The 17565-nt window shown below is 40.7% G+C and overlaps 1 protein-coding gene across 4 annotated transcripts; it reads right to left on the bottom strand.

Annotated features, from left to right (window-relative positions):
* Nucleotides 1–113: 113 nt before the first annotated feature.
* pkma (pyruvate kinase M1/2a) lies at nucleotides 114–16967 on the bottom strand. Of its 4 annotated transcripts, none has more exons than XM_056371774.1 (11): nucleotides 16857–16967; nucleotides 10281–10462; nucleotides 9695–9786; nucleotides 6914–7045; nucleotides 6580–6766; nucleotides 6179–6449; nucleotides 5722–5872; nucleotides 5373–5525; nucleotides 2714–2880; nucleotides 1596–1777; nucleotides 114–1392 (listed from the first exon to the last, which is right to left on the bottom strand). In XM_056371774.1, the coding sequence occupies exons 2-11, from the start codon at nucleotides 10432–10434 to the stop codon at nucleotides 1286–1288; spliced, it is 1596 nt and encodes a 531-aa protein (XP_056227749.1). In that variant the 5' UTR covers nucleotides 10435–10462; nucleotides 16857–16967; the 3' UTR covers nucleotides 114–1285. The 4 variants fall into 4 exon arrangements, with proteins under 4 accessions (XP_056227749.1, XP_056227740.1, XP_056227769.1 ...); XM_056371765.1 differs by lacking the exon at nucleotides 2714–2880 and adding an exon at nucleotides 3328–3494; XM_056371794.1 differs by having other exon boundaries at nucleotides 16862–16923.
* Nucleotides 16968–17565: the final 598 nt, after the last annotated feature.

Raw genomic sequence — 17565 nt, forward strand, 5'->3', positions numbered from 1 at the left:
AACTTTTTTGCCTTTTCACAATGTTTCACCTGAATTCTTCATCTGATGTAAATTTACTGTGGTGCTCAACTTGTGATTATTCCACTGTCAAACAAAACATGTGCAAGGCAGAGTTAAGATAGGTGCTCATCTCTTTTATTGATGGAAATCCAGTCTTGTAGGACAGCTCAGTACACCAGCTTAACACTACAATACCCCTTTACATTTAGTTAGTTCTGACACTCTAGCATTACAATCAAAAAGCACATCAGACACATGAAGACAGCTACAGTGGGTCACTGACGTAGAAGGAGAAAGATTAGCAAAGGGGTTCTACCCATCACCCACTGGGAATGACAGGGACAGGGCTTTATCCCTATATCAGTCCTGCGTGTGAAAAAACCCTAAAAGTGCTCATTCATATCAGTCAACTTTAGTGAACCACATGATTCATAAGTGCCAACTTAGATATGATATAAATGCAAAGAAATGTAAAGGCTTTCTGACACATCTAATAATACCAATACAGTAACTAACTCAAACACCTCTGGAGAGGACATCCAAAACTAACATTTTTCTATTGTCAGACAAAATATAAGTAGTATTGGATGTCCCAAAACAAAACTTCACCATTCACAAAAGTCAAGTATAATATAGAATGTAACATTGTTTGGAGTAGATTAGGAGTGCAACACTTACAGATACACTTAAATACAGTGAAAGCTGGCATTTAAGAGAGGACACTTCATACAGACAGAAAGGATCTGTTTTGGTGGAGTGGTGGACCCGAGGCTGCACTGTAGGAGGAGCCCTTTGATTTTAGGATGCCACAAGTTTGTTCTTTCAGTCGGGGGAGGAGTGTGGTTAATAAACTGCTACAGCAGTCAAGGTGCTCTGTTAAGATCAGTCTGCCCCATCACCGACCCCACCTAAACAAGAACCAGTTTGCGCATGCACACAAACCAGGATGCATTCACTCTTGGACTCGCTTTTAATTGTACAAATGTTTGAGTGAATAAATACAGCAGTTTCTGGTTAGGGTGTTTTCATCTGAGGCCCCGAAGACTGGTTTGATTGAGAGAATCGAGGAGAATGGAATGGAGACATAAAGTGGAATTGTACGGAAGGCTAGACTATTTTTTAAATTTTTTTCCATTATTGCCTAAACGATAAATTGTTCAGGGGTGGAATCTGTGATCCTGGACGTTGGGTGTGAAGGGTTGTCAGCTGGAGTGGAGTGTGGGGTGGAGAACTATGAAAGATAGAGGAAAGTGGAGGGAGAAAGTGGAGCAGCCCTGTTGGCTGTTCAGGCCACCAGAACAACACGCATGGTGTTGGTGTAACCGGAGCCTGGACGCCAGCCGGTCAAGACGATGACAACATCTCCCTCCTTGAAGAAGCCCCGGGCTTTGCCTGGAAGATTAAACATAAAACATTCAACCAAATGTTATTTGGAATCTTAAATTCTGTTCAACAGTGTCTTGGCTCAGATCTTCACAGCAATAATATTTATGCTGTTTTTCATCTTTGGATTCTAATAAGTTACACAACTTTATGTCAGTATGTTCGTCTGCACTTTGAATAAAAGGGTGCGAGTTAGGATATCAAGTCCTTACCCATATCCATGGCAAAGTTGACACGCATGTCGACGTCCTCTGCCCACACGTCGTTGGCAGGCTTGGTGTAGAGGACGGGGAAGATGCCACGGTACAGGTGAGCTTGGCGGGCTGTCTGGGCATTACGGGTCACAGCCAGGATGGGAGCACGGGGCCTGTACCTGGAGATCAGGTGGGCGGACCTGCACATATGCACACAGATACATAACATAAAGCTGAGCACAAAAGATTTCCTCACTTCATTCACATTTTGAATGCTTTCCTTTAAACTAAATGATTACAAATGTATGACCACATAATTATGATGATTACAGAGCAAAATGGCAACAAATTCAAGTCATACAAGTCATGTCACCTTAATACATGTAAATTAAAAATAAAAAAACCCTGCCATCCAATTAACAAAGATGTTGAGTTGTCCTGCCCTAACGTGCTACAAGAATAACAGGACAGTGATAGTAAGTGACAACAAAAGTCAGTGACCCAATCCAAATGTTCATCTCCAACAGCAGACTGAAGGCTCAGGACTTCCCCACTGTGAAATCAACTGTTTGGAAGTTTACAGTGCTTCACACATTCTTGAAGGAATTACCCACAATTAATAGCACTGTGTTAAAAACAGAGATGTCTGATAATGCCAGTAAGCACAAAAATTGCTGGCAAGTACAAGCTTATTTAAGCTGTATTTGGCAGCAAGTGTACAACCAATGGTTTCAAATAATCCTCTGATATGATTTGATATACAGTATATGTAGCACTTCATTTAATTAGATCTCATATGAAATGGCAGACTTGCATTTTGAGACTGTGAAAACGTGAGTGCAGGAAGGTGCAAAGTCGCACCAGCTGCTTTTAAAGTCTGTGTAGGGTAGAAACTGGGACTGGACTAATGACAACCCCCCACTCTCACTCTTGAAATCTGTTGCTATCTCCACCCACCCCACGTAACAGCACACAACAGACATACACACACACACACTAAAATGAGAGGGGATCTATAAGAGCACATTAAGTGCTTGAGGGAGAATCAAGAGCTGTGCTAGACACAGAGTGACAGTTTGGCAACACCTTACCTTCAGGAACCAGGATCATTTCACCTCTTTCCTTCTCTTTCTTACCTCCCAGTCTTGGTGAGAACAATGATGGCACTAGTGCAGCATTTGAAGGATGACTCTACAGCTCCGACAGCTACAGCCTCCGATGGGTCTCTGGTCAGTTGGGAGTGTCTCCTCAGCTCCTCGAACAGCTGTCTGTGGAAGGTGGCTGCCTCGGCCTCTCGTGCTATCTGAGCACCAAAGGACCGTGAGGGAAGGGTGGGGGGGTTACTCTCAGTCACGCACGCCACCACTACAGCACGCCGAATCATTCACACCACTGGGAGTGACTGGCAAACCCTGAGATAGACTCCTGGTTTAGTTATTTGGGACATGATAGGTTAATGGTTCCTTTAAGCACTTAAACAAATAAAGAGGCCCAAAAACCTCAGTCAAGGGATAATGGGAGAAATCTTTGGGCTAATGTATACATTTCTACCTTTTAACACCAGATTTTTGCTTTTTAAAATTTGGTCACATGGGTAAAAAACAACCAGCAGTCTGCCCAAGGTGTTTGCCAGGCTCTCCCAGTTACTTCCTCAGTCAGTCCCTGTCTGGCCCTACTCTCCCTCTCTCAGATTCCTTGAGAACAGTATCAGTGGCCTCCTCGACCTGCCAGGACCAGATAACCTGCCTACCTTCCAGAGCCTGTGAGCACAATCATTGCAGAGGCCAAGCTCTTAAAGGAGGCCTCAACAGCGCCGATTGCAATAGCCTCAGCGGGGTCTTTGCAGTGCGGTGTGGAACGACGCAGGTCCTCAAACACCTGCCGGTGGAACATGGCTGCCTCGGCTTCACGAGCGATCTGGCACAAGTGAGGGCAAGATGCATCGAGCAAAAGCATTCCCACACCAGGCACACACAGGTGCAAAATGAGGGAAATGGATGAAAAAAAAAAAAAAAAAAAAAAAAAAAAAAAAGGACAGTAACATGAAAAGAAACACAGACAATGTTAGAGAGACACAAGAAGAACAGAAGATAAAAGGGACAGAGGGAAGGACAGGATGGACAATGGCCATTGAGGAGTTTAGGTGTGCAGTTAGTGGGGGGGGAAACAGGAAAACATCAACATTAAAACATATCCAAGAGACCAAATTATAGCACAACCATTTAGAAGATATTAAATGTAAAATATTACAATCTGGAAGGAAGACAACTGCACAGCTGAAATAACCTTTTAAACTATTCATCCTTAAGATAAAAAAAAAAAACTAATGACAAAATGTAAGATCTGAGCTTTATAAAATAGAATCACAAAATAAATTACTTTAAAAAACGATTTAAAAAAAGCTGCCTTGTGTCAGCTGGGAGTTAAAAAACATGCTGGGAGTTGAGATACTACGCACTGCACACAAAGGTGAAGAGATGGTTAAAAACAGTCAGGAAGAATGAACAAGAGAAGTATGACTCAGGTAGATGAGAAAAAGACAAAGCTCAACAGAAAAAATGGCTTAGAAACAGAGCGGGTCCTTGTGAAGTTTTTCTAGTCCTCTCTGTAAATGTTTGGTCTCATGTCAATGGAAGCTGTGCTTTACTGTGGATTGTGAAGTACCCCATGCAATTTCAGTATAAGGGCTGTGAGTCCAAAGACAGGAGCTGTAGGACTGCTGAGTCACTCCTGGGTCTGCATAGCAGTGCAAACAACAGAGCATAGCCAAGGACAGTGTAGGTTAGCCAAGAAAGGCCTGAACGATGAAAGGAAGGCAAGACAGCATTAGCTGCATTATCCATCCATAATAACTGTGATTCGATGCAAGCATTCGTCAAGGAGGTTAACACTTCTGGGTCTCAGACTTCAAAAAGGTGTTATATTTGTGACTGTCCCTGATTGAAAAAACAAACAAACTCCAAACTGCTGTTCCTGCTCCCTCTTCACCAGTCTTTAGTTATCCTCTGTGTGCACCGTAAATCCTTATTGACAAGAACTAGGTGGATCAGTCTGGGGGATACTAGAGTAAATTAAGAAATGGTAAAGAGCAGCCCAAGTGAATTTGTTAGATGAAGAGGTGCAGGCGACAGACATTTCCTTCAGTTAAGGTGGACTTAGAAGTCCCAACATGTCATAAAGGTAAGTTACACTTTTTTACTGTGTTCCTATTCTATGGAAAAACTCTGGTACAGTTATCCGTATTGTATGGGAATTATCTTGGGAACCAGCAATTTAAAACACCAGCACAGCTGGAACCATTATCCTAAGGAAGCATGAATAAGGTTATACTATTAATGTCTTTATTTTTGAATGATCACATTTCTTAATGGTGATCAATTGTTCATTGATTATTCAAAAGAACACCTGAATGCCAGTGAATATACAAAGTGGAAATAAGTGGATAGAAAGATTAACTAATTGATAGTCACTTCCAGTTGGCCTAACACTCCTGCTTACGCTGTACTGAGCAGCTGTTGGGCCAAGTGGAAAAAAAGCTGTGTCACTGGGCAACTGAAGGAGAAGTAAAAGATGTGTTCAGAGGAACACAAAAATCAGGAAACAAGAAAGCGCTATCTCCCACTAGATGCTAATGTTTTTTTCTGTAAATTCATTTTTTAAGAATTAAAAATGACAAATCATGCAATATTATGTAAACTTAATTAATTTTTCCAATCAATAGGTCTTACTAAAGCATACCACTGTTTTTTTTCCACCAGTGTTCACTATTGTTACATTTAGCATACATTAACTCACCATGTGCTGCGTGCGTACTGCCTCCAGAGGGTAGTCTCCCTTGGCGGTCTCACCGCTCAGCATGATGCAGTCGGCGCCGTCCAACACAGCGTTGGCTACGTCACTGCCCTCAGCACGAGTTGGCCTGGGCTTCTTGATCATGCTCTCCAACATCTGAATGGTGTTGATGTAAGGGGTTCAGAAGATAAACAAATCTCAACATGACAGCCTCTGAGTGGTACAAACAAAATGAATGTTTATAGTCTGTTTTACCGAGATTACACTGAGACTGCACTGTTTTTTCTTTCAATTTCACCTCCTTAGAAAATTTAGCCTATAAAAATCAGTATGTCCTTTGCTATTTTCTGACCTGAGTGGCGCATGTGATTGGCTTGCCAGCTCTGTTGCAGCGACCAATCATCATCTTTTGGGCAAGGAAGACCTTTTCTGTGGGGATCTCAATACCCAAGTCACCACGGGCAACCATGATGCCATCACTGGCCTCCATGATCTCATCAAATCTGCACAACAGACAAGGTATTACAATCAATTCAATCACAAAGTACAACTTATCATGGGACCTTAAAAGTTAAAAAGGGCAGGTGGAAGAGGTAGGTTCATCAAACACAATTTTTCAAAGCTGGAACTTTGTCTTCATAACCATAAGAATTCACATACATTGATAATTTTTTGATCTGGCCTTGTTGCTCAGCCTACCCAAGAATAAATAAAATAAGAAACAACACAGCACAAACAAAACATCAGAATTATTGAACCATACACAAAAAAAAAAAGACACAATGAAAACATTTCATCCACATACACACCTGCGTACACCCTCGTGGTTCTCCAGCTTGCTGATGATCTTAATGTCTTTGCCTTTCTCTCCCAGCACTGCTCTGACAGCGTGGACATCGGCTGCTTTGCGGATGAAGGAGGCAAAGACCATGTCGACTCCCTGCGCCACACCAAACTGCAGGTCCTTGACGTCCTTGTCTGAAACAGCAGGCAGGTCGACGGCAGCACCGGGGAGGTTCACTCCCTTCTTACTGCCAAGGGTGCCACCGTTCTCAATCTCGCACATGAGGAAATCAGAGCCTGGAGAAAGAAAATACAATATAGATGACCTTGAGTCTTTCATTGGGTATTAAGAGATAGCAGTGTTTTTTTAAACCTTCTAATGGATCACAAGAGATTTACTGTATGTGTTTGCCTCGCCGCCACTCACCAATCTCCTTAACCTGCAGGGATATGAGTCCGTCATCAATGTAGATCTTGCTGCCAATTTCCACCACTTTGGTAATGTTCTTGTAGTCAAGCCAGAGGATCTCATCACTGCATTTCTCCTGGTAAGCATCGTCCAAAGTGATCTTGATCATGTTGCCCTTCTGCAGCTCCACCTCAGCTGTGCCACTCTGTCACATCATTAATAGACATGGTTTTACTTTCTGTCCAGTTAGTTTTCATGCAAAATGTTCTTGATTGCCATCAACAGCTACTACAGTCATTATGAAGAGTACGATATTGGTGTGAGGAGTGAGAACAGGTGATGCTAAACTCACTCCCTGGATGAGGCCAGTCCTGATCTCTGGGCCCTTGGTGTCCAGGGCAATGCCAATGGGCCTGTACTGGATACTGCCAGGCTCGAAGCTCTCGCATGCCTCACGCACGTTCTTGATGGTCTCTCCATGGTACTGCAGAAAGGAAGAGCATTGTTACACATTTCAATTTTCTCCAGAGTAAAAACAGTAAGCAAGATACTGATTTACACACAGTTATAAAACCTGTGACATCTAAGCTCTGTTTCTATCCAACCCTTTGCTGCTAGGACACAAATTTGAATGAAAAGAAATCACAGTTTGGCCGTGGCACTGGTATAAGAAGTTTTGTTGAACAGACATAAAGGTCAGACAGGGCAATCAAAAGATAAAGGTGCATCTGACAACTCACATGGTCATAAACATGAGTCACACTGACAGTATCACTAGGGGTCATATTCTTTTTCCTACCACCCTCACTGATATGTTAAGAGTCACTGTCACTAAGAAGAAAAACGGAGACCCTTTAAATGAAAATGCTTTGCAAATTAAGTGTCATTCAATGATGCCATTAAATTAAACCTGAGAGGTTGCCTATCATACAGTATCACATAGAGTAGCAATATACTGATACAGAATGTCATCAGAGGTATATGTCCTTGTAGCATGAGTCCTTGAGCACACGTCATATTTTGTCATATGATGAAACCTCAGTCATAAATGTTCAAAGAGACTTGCATGAAATCATTACCCATTGTCTGATACTGTTTATACCATAAACACAGTCCGACAAATTCCATTTGAAACAATAGAAACAATGACGGCAGGCCTGGAAATGGGCCTGGGAATGCTGCGGGAAATTCTGGAAGAGAACTTCAGAGAAATTCAGCACTTTCATGTTATTAATGCTCATTAGTGCAGGCTAATGAACACATAGCAGTATGTTTGTTACTTTGAAGACAGATGTCTGCTGCACATGGCTTATGCTGCCCAACTGGGTATACAGAGCTTTCAGTAATAACTTAAGTGGCAGGTAATCACATTGGCTACCTTTCACACTGGCAACACACTGAGCTACACTACACTCACTACATTTAGAGCAGATGACTATTTACTGTAGGTATGTGTATAGGTCTGGGTCCATAGGTTTATAATTCGTTCCCTATAAAATGTAAACTGAAACTAAAGTTTATGTTCAGTTACATGGATTCAGTTCTCCTTTCAATCAATATTATCAATACTGGTCTAAGACAAATGTCTTACTGGATTTGCAACATAATCTACTTCCCACTTGCCACTTTAGCTGAAAGTGGACTGACCTTGGTGTGGGTTTGTGTACACACACACTACCAGAATCTGGGTGTGCTGCCTGCTGAGGAGATAAAGACAGGGCAGGAAGCTACAGATGACGTATTTATAGCACCTCAAGTCAACACAGCTGTGGTTTCTTTTGTAGTTTTTTGAATCTACATGAACCTTTAAACTTGTTGAAATACCCACACCCAAACAAAGCGCAGTACTGAGGAGGACTTCAAATATCTCAAACAGAATTAATCATTTTTCTTGGACAGTTAAATGTTTGTAATGGAATCAGTTTTTATACATCTACACAAAATGTAAATTTATGCTTCTGCTATGAAATTACATTTGTGAATATAAAGGTTTTGTGATGCTGAGCAAGAGCAGTGTGTGGGATATTCTTCTTTGCAAGAACAAATCTAAAAGTTAAAAAAAGAATTCTATGAGCTTCTTGCTGAATCTCAACAATGTCATTATATGGTTTAAATGGACCCATTACTCATACTGGATTGGATATATGATGACCCTCTCCCTGCAGGAGCCTAGAGAGCTGAGTCAGGTTGTGGGTTCAGCTCACCTGGAATGACTGCCTGTTTACAGCGTACAAACTGCTGACAATCAGCCAGTCCCTCTCTCCCCTGGCCTCCACCTTTTGTGTAACTGTCTTAAGTTGCAACTTACGTTGTGTCCTCTCTCTGTACTACCCTGAGCTGAATTTGGGCATAAAAGCAAGTCACCTGGCCATGCATTATTAGGTTTGCCCGAGCAGTGAACTTATTAGGCAGTGTTTTTCAGAAGAGAAGCCAAGAGATCAAAGTGGTATCATAAGTCATCTGGCTTTTGGAGAACTTGTACTGACAGATGACAAAATTCATTAGCCAATTGTCAGTTGTTTGTTTTAAAGATAAAATGGGTATAGTAGGGTATACAAGAGGGAAGCTTGACCATTAAAATTAGTTAGATTTTGACTTGTGCTTTTGAATGGCAACTTTAAATTTAACTTTTGCTCACATCTTTCTGCTCACAGATAATAAACACCTAGGTGCATTCAGGTGAGATCTGCAGCTCGTAAAACTTACAGGACATGTGTTATTGTGTGACACACAGACTCAGTCAGGCTGTATCACTTTTGATGTTGTTTAGCCCAAACTCTAATCTTAAGTTAGCACTATTTTTCCTTTCATGCTGGCTGGTCTAGTATTGCTTAAAGTGCCAAGCTGATTGCAGTTCATAATGAATTACGTGACTGTTCACTGTGAGCTTTGTGCAAAGAGTTACCAAACCTGTGTGAAAATCAAAAAAAAAAAAAAAAAAGAAGCTAGACAAGAAACAGTAAAGATTGCCTCACAGATCAACAAACCAACCAATGGTATTCTGAGATAAAGCACAGAACCATGTTTGACAGAAATTATCAGCACAGTTTAAACGTGACTTTTAACAGTCTGACTGGTTAGCTGTACCTGCCCAACTCATTCACACAGTCGAGAGAGTTGTGGAAAGACCCACCTCATGTGAGCCATGTGAGAAGTTCAAGCGGGCAATGTTCATTCCAGACTTGATCATCTCCTTCAGCGTATCCACAGAACGAGAGGCTGGTCCTGCAGGCAGTCATTGAAAGAAAAGGATTGAAATTTTGATGTTATTTAATTCTCCTCGTGATAGAGCTCCACAATTAATTGTGCAGCAACCTCAATCCAAATTTCAACAGCCAGAATTAAAATCAGCTAAATGAGGTTCCCATTTCTGTACAGGGATGTTCTTTATTCAGTTCACTGCTTGTTATTGTTATTGCTCAGTCTTATTTATAAATGAACAGCTGTGATTAATACATATGGTCTAATAATGGAACAACGTGATTGTGATGCTCATTTTATGCATCTATAGCAACCGTATGTCTAAGCAAGGCAACAGGCAAGTAACCTTTAACTGTATGAATAACCTTTCATTTAATTAATTAGCTTTTAAAGTGTTCTCTTGAGGAATTCACTGCTATTATTATAGCATGTTTAATAGAAAGCATGTTTCCTTATGTTTGAATTAAAGTAAAAGTTTTTTCTGTGTTTAAGCGTGCAGACCAGCAATGCAGACCAACCAATGGTGCAGATGATGCCAGTGTTTCGTGCAGTGGTGGGCTCAGAGTCAATGTCCAGCAGGCACATGTGTTCCAAGAAGGTGTCAGCCATGGCAGCATTAAGCTGCTGCGTCTGGATGAAGGCAGAGCCCATGTCTGACTTTTGCTGAGGCATGGTGATCACTGGTGCAACTGGAGAAGTCCTGCAAGAAAAATAGAGAAAAATTAAGTGAATTTATACAGTGAAGGTAACCAACAGATTTCTTCTGTTAGGCACTGTTGGCTCAACTCTTCAAAATCTAACAGCCACTTTACAAGTCTCTAAACTGAAACTGATTTTTAAAATACAATAGGACTTTGGACAGAAGACAGTTGTATGCATCAGGTGGTTGTTAGATTACATGAAGAGTCAAAACTTAATTGCCTTTGGCCAACAGGAGGATTAAACTTCGCACTGTAGATGCACTGATGTGACTTAGCAGGCTGACAGTGAGGTATCTGCCCTGCTGTGTTTCCTTAGCAACGTGCACCTATCTTGACCTTGTGGTAGTAAGGTGAATGTCCCTGTGGGAATCAATTACTGAATTATGTTGGTTGCAGACATCGAAGTGCAGTACAACTGGGAGTTGAAAATTATCCATTTCTCAGCTACAAAGGCTAAAGACAATTTAAGTTTAGGCTTATGAAATGTAACCACTGCAATTCTATGTAAATAAAAGGTCATTGTGAGGTACTTTGCACAAGACTCTTTTGTTGAGTTACTATTTGGCTTTTGGGTAGGTTTACACAACCAATAGTTCATACAGATAATAAATATATACTTGTGACAACTGTGAAAAACACTATAGCCCTTTCAGGCAGCTGTCAGACATTTGCAGTTTGATACATGAAGGAACTAGCTAAGGCTAACACTTGAGAGTGGTGTAGCTCATTTAGCTGCTACACTGTGTAGATTCTGTTTCCCCCACCCACTTCTCTCTGAGTCATCCATAGCAACGATACCATCACAATGTTCATCTACAGAGCATGAATTACCAAGCATTCATCATGACACTTTCATAAATTCCATTGTACTAGAAAAGTGAAAAAAACAGTACATTGTACATGGCAGCATCCTGTGCAGAAGTCATGAGTGCATGGTGTGTATGGGTGTGTGCTTTGCCTGAGAAACTTCCTTTTATTTTTTGACAGAATTATAAGAGGCACTGTATAATCTCATAAACATATCATCCAGGCAGGTTTCAACAAACAGCCAACAAGGTGTATTTGAGCAGAGTGTAGCACTGATTCTCTATAGAGATAAGGATTGCTGCTTATACTACGGCTCTGGCTGCTATGGTTTCATAGCCACACCACAGACTGAGGAGGAAACGCTTGACTGAACAGTAAATCTAGTGATATGGCAAGTAGGAGGAAATTGATTCAAACAAAAATTGGGTAAAGATTTGACCAAATTTTGAATCTTTATTGAAACTGGGATGAAGAAAAAGTAAGTATGCAGCCACATTTTTCCATTGCAATACACTGATCATGCTACTGTATCCCATGTGGGGGTCCATGTGCACACTATCCACTGTTTGTACTTTTCATTATCAGCATTTTCCCATTAAGAATAGTAAGCAAAGTAATGTCAAGGACACTTTTCCAAAAAAGGAAATAAAGTTTTTTATAATAAAAAAGAAAAATGTATTATTAAATCAGAATAAAATGGGAGCTAATGGTGACTAAAGAAAGTAAAACAACATTTACAAAATAAAGGCAATGTACAGGAGATGTAAAAGTGATTAAAAGAATATACCAATACCCCTATGAAAATTTTAACCAATTAACTTAAGAATATAATGACTCTCTTTCAGGTGCCAACTAAGGGCACAATCCAAACCATCCAGTGGATAGATTAGGTTCCCTCTGTTTGAATTATACATTGAAGTGGACTTCAACAAAGAAAATACTGACTAATTGTTTCTTCACAGGAGCAACAGGTTGACAAATGAGCCATAACCCCCTTATCCTTTTCTAATCCCAGGTGGTCCTTGTGAAAACAATACTTACAGCAGACAGCTAGGGTGTCTACTATGTATAGTGTTGGACATGTAATATCAGTTACCATAAATAAAAAACAATTTGTTAAAAGGTTGCTCCATGAGGCCACTGAGGGACTGAGGATGATTCTGCATTTCTATTACAAAGTGGCTACTTAGTGCCAGTTAGTCTCAGAGGAAAATCTGTTGCATTCATCATGAACTTTTACGGTCTGACTGCCTCTTACTCATCACATTCTACCTACGAATGCATCATGGTGGGGGATTCCAGGCACTGCCACGATACCAACGGGCTCCTTCACAGGAGCCACTGAGTAATGATGTAACATTTCACTCAATGGGTGAGACCAGTGCCAGACCAGAGCTCTACGTGAGCATAGTCACATCCCCACTTGTGCACACACAACCATGACAAGGCTAGAGGCAGACATGCGAGTGGGCCGAACCACAGGGAAAGGCTGCAGAGGGGAGAAAAGAGTCTGACATACTCACAGTTACTGGAGCAGTCTTTTTGTTTTTTTTATAATTTTCTTGTTTTCTTCATTTACCGTTCATGTAAGAGCATTTTTAAGAAACATAATTGAATTTAAAATGCATATGCTACATTGGCATTATTGCAAAAATGTTCATATCGTTAAATACAAGAAGTGGACCATTCCAAATTCTGGCACACTGGTGATGATGGTGGGGAAAAAACACCCGATGATGACAATAATCAGTTTTAAGCGTTTTTTCCATTACAAATATCAGACGGTTGCTTGTTACAGCCTCTCAAATGTGAGCAAATGCTATTTCCCTGTTGCATATTTTCAATAATTAACCATTTTGGGTTATAGTAACCTATGAAGGTATTTGAGGAAACAATTTAATTTAACAGTAAAAATAAATCACGACCTATCTTGACATGTTAAATTCAGGAATTTAGTAAAATATCTTTCTTAACTGGCCTGCTTTTGGAGGGATCACCAACCTCACATTTTAATGTAATTCTTAAGATAATGCAATACTGACAGTTGCAATTGCAAAACTGAAAGGGGATGTACATTTGGCTCTGAGGGAAAGGCAAAGCTTAAGTTTCAGGCAGCTCTCCTTACAAGTTGTTTTGCTACTTGACCACATGCATGGACTACTAAACAGTTACATGTCCAAAAATATAGCCATGGTAAAAAGTAGTTGTAGGTTTTGTTTTTTGTTTTTTTTTTTAAAACCTAACTGGATTTGAATGCCATTGCTACAAAATAGTGACATGTAATATATGTATTTTTAGTAACCTTTTTTCCCTCTTTTCCATTTGAATCACAACTTCCATGCATTTCCAGTCAAGCTTAACAAACAAGTCATAACATCTATCTTTATCAATTGAATGCATTGAATGTAATGTCATTCTCTTGCAACTCAACCTGAGATACTTCCTGTATCCTCATGTGAGTTGTTATATTTGGAGCTACCAGAGGGAATGTCACGGGAAAAAGAAAGATCAGAAACTCAGGCAGAAACCATTCTTCATGAAGTGCAGTAATGTCTTAGCCTCTCTCATCCAGTTTGCCTGTTCCTGGTTGTTATGGAAAAACAAAAAAACCAGGATGGCCCACTGCCAAAAATGGATAGCGTGTCTGACGCCTGGAAAAGCCAGTAAGCAGCCACCACAGGCCAACAGCAGTCATAGTAACCCTGACACAGATGCAGGGCTAACTTTAGAGCTGGCTGTTAATAATCCCCTCCAATCCCTTCACAACACATCTACCTATGTAACATACTCTTTTATAGTAACATATTCTCACTTACTACCTTCTCATGTATTTCTAGGCAATTCCTTCTCTTTTATCTAGGAAACATATGTGTGTAATCATTAGCAGCCACAGCACGATTTCTGTCAGGGTGACATGACATTTACTATCATCTGATATAGATGTGACATAACACTGAGCTGATCCAGCATGGCGCACAGAGACAGTATATGGTTTCTATCACAATCACTCAGACAAGGAACCATTTACAGGTTGCACTACATACCACCAGTAGATCTTCCGGTTCCTTCTGGGGACAAACAGGCACGTTATTACCAATGACCTCCACAATAACCCCAGCCTGTTGGAACTTGAAATGAAAATGAGCGAACTCCTTCCTGCAACAGCAGTCCAAGCAGAACTGACTGCTGCAGTGCGCATGCATACATACGACACTTTCAGGAGCTCAAGAGTAAATCCTTTCAATGAGGATAAAGGACACGGAGTGTGCCTGCTGTGACCAGGCAATCGCCATGACCTGATATAATGGACGTACATGAGACTTCCACGACGACAAACCAGAGCAGTATCACACCAATATTACAACCAACGTAGGTCCTGCAACACCCCCAAGCCTAAAAACAGAGTCTTGACTAAAAATAACACACAGCATGCAGAGTCTGTTTGTAGAAATCTAATACTCAGTATGTACGATGGTATTTACACTATGGTAGGCCGGTAAACTAGGCCTCCAACATAAAACTTAGATGGGGTATCGCATGGGTTCAATAATACAGAATGCTGTGCGTATTCAGTGTATTTCACATAGGCCTACAGAGGTTAAATAATTTTACCTAATCACTTGACATCAAACTGAGCACATGGAGTGTCAGTGCAGTCAAGTGTGTCTGCAGTGGCAATGGAACACCCATAATTGGTAGTATTCCAACCCATGACTCTGCAAAGCATTAGTCATCAAACGTGCGACTACACTGAGGGAGGACTGCATGGGAGCAGTGTCAGCTGCAAAAGGCCTCCTGCACTGCACTGACCACTGGCTCTGCTGCATTCAAATTATTTTACCACAACAGCAGGTCAAGGACACTTCCTGCCAGAACAGAAAATTATAACTCTGCCATCCATTAACTGCAGTAGCTGATACTTGCCAAAGTGCTTCTTAAAGTAGGCAAACATCAACAGTGACAGCTAAAATTACAATTTAATAGTATATACTTGCAGCATATTGGAGTCTGGACTTACAGATAAAGTTTACTGACTTGAGATTGAAATGTATTTGTTAAGTAAATGAGATTCTACTGTGACATAAGGGATGATTTATGACAACTGAGACTTAAGATCACTTGGGAAAAGAAGAAATCCTTCGAATTTATCTGCTCTTGATCAACAGCCTAGATTTAAGTAATAGACTGGCACTGACCACTTCCCTTTTTGAGCTCATCACTTCAACATAATTCCTAGTCACTTGACATTATGACCTGACAGGTCCCCTGGGATTAAGACTCCATTTTGTCAACAGGGCCTTTGGCAAGTAAGGACATAGCAATGACAGTGTCTCCAGAATTTTGTTAAACACAAAACAATTATTTCTTACAACAAAACAAAGCAGGCTACACTACAGGCCCTATGCATATCCTACACACGTCACAGTAGATATGTTTGACAAAGGATATGACATTATGATTTTACATCAACCTTTAGACAAGACCCGGCCTTGGTCAAATAACCATATTTCAGCTGTTTTGGGAACAGGCTTATAAACATGACATTGTAATCACATAAAAGGGGAAACACAGAGATAAAATCAATAATTATTGGCAACCTAGAAAGGCAGAGTGAGATCAGCCTTGTTCCTCATGTATCTAGTATTAACAAGGCCTATTATCTTTAGTACCACTGCAGCAAGCCACTGCAGTGAAGCTGCTGAGGCACACTTCAAATTACATTTATCATAGGATGGTTATTTCTTACAGCATAACGAACGAGGTTCGGGTTTATTTAAAGCTGGATGGAAGGGTGAACGTGATGAACTTATCCAATGACTAACTGCCATGTGAATGGCAGGAAGACATACGACACACGACTTCTAAGAATGCAATAATGTTTTTAACTCAGGTGAATTCATGTTATTAGTATTATGACATAATAATACGATTTAACGATAACAAATGATCATAATAACGTTTTGTTATAATACAGTTTAATACAGCTGAGACGATGCGCTAAAGATCACGTTCTCATCCTGCGTCACATTTTCCTGATCTACAGGCATCACGGTGTCTGACCAATGGGAGGCCGTGAGGACTGAGCGGCCACACCCACAACAGGAGGCAACAGGAAGCGATTCTTCAACGTTCAATACTAAACGCATCAAATTTAGTTGCATAATTTTAAATGTAATTACTGCGGCTTGCAGTAAATCGTAACTATAACGTGTTAGCAGATAGTAAAAGAAAGAGCTGAACGGACATATTAGTTTATCCATCGTTAACTGCAATTCCAAGAATAACGTTGTTTGACACACACTAAGCCAACATAGCAGGACTTATCTTGGCAAATTATAGACGTCCAGGTGTACTGGCATTTTAAAACATGATTTCCATAAGAAGGTGAGTAGTAAAGAGTGGATACAATACAGCAGTGACCAACTCACATATTCCCGGACTTACCAGCGTGAAGGATGTAGCTACAGCTATAAAAAGCAAAACTGTTAAAGCAGTAATAGGACAACGCAAGTGTCTCGCAAGTTATTAATTCAATTCAGAGTATCAATAACCGTTGAAGCCGCGGCCCCTGTTGAAGATACCCACCTTACCTCGCTGAACAACGTGGCCCGATAACACTGCTGTTACACTGAGACAAGCTCAAGGTGATCTCCCTAGTCCCTCACTCTGCGGAACTACTTTCTAGGGATGCTGAGACATATCCATCCGAGAGAATATAGATAAATGGAAATGAATGAACTACCTTAAGATATACATATAAACCACATTCATCTGTAACTATTCAAACATGTGTTTTATTTCAGTATTACGCTTGTGGAAATACAATAAATGATACAAAACTAAGATCTGCGCGGAAGGATATGCAGAAACAAGGTGGAAGTGCTTGGTAAAGTTAGGGAGCCAATCGGGGAGCGTGGATGCATCAGTAGAGCATGGGGTCCGACATGTGACTACTGATGGCGTGTGCGTGGTTTCCTGAAAAACGCAGTGGTGTGGGTATTATGGCTTTCAATGACTTGTCCATTTTGGTGCCCCTACAATAGATTCATATTAGTAATCTGTCATGCTGTCTGTGTGTTTTGGGCTCCATTATCGTGCGGATGTACGAATTATGAAATTATTCATAGGAAGCATGGGAAATTTAAGCTAATTGTCTTGTAGGCTGCCAAAATATTGTTCGTGTCTCTATTTACTTCTGAAAACTGAAAAAAAATTACACCCCATCACTGTTTATTGCACCAAATGCATGAGCAGCTCGCAGCCGGTCTATGGATGCTTGGGTGATGATGAATCA

This window comes from Seriola aureovittata, chromosome 1 (genome assembly GCF_021018895.1).
Source record: "Seriola aureovittata isolate HTS-2021-v1 ecotype China chromosome 1, ASM2101889v1, whole genome shotgun sequence".
NCBI classification, from domain to species: domain Eukaryota; kingdom Metazoa; phylum Chordata; class Actinopteri; order Carangiformes; family Carangidae; genus Seriola; species Seriola aureovittata.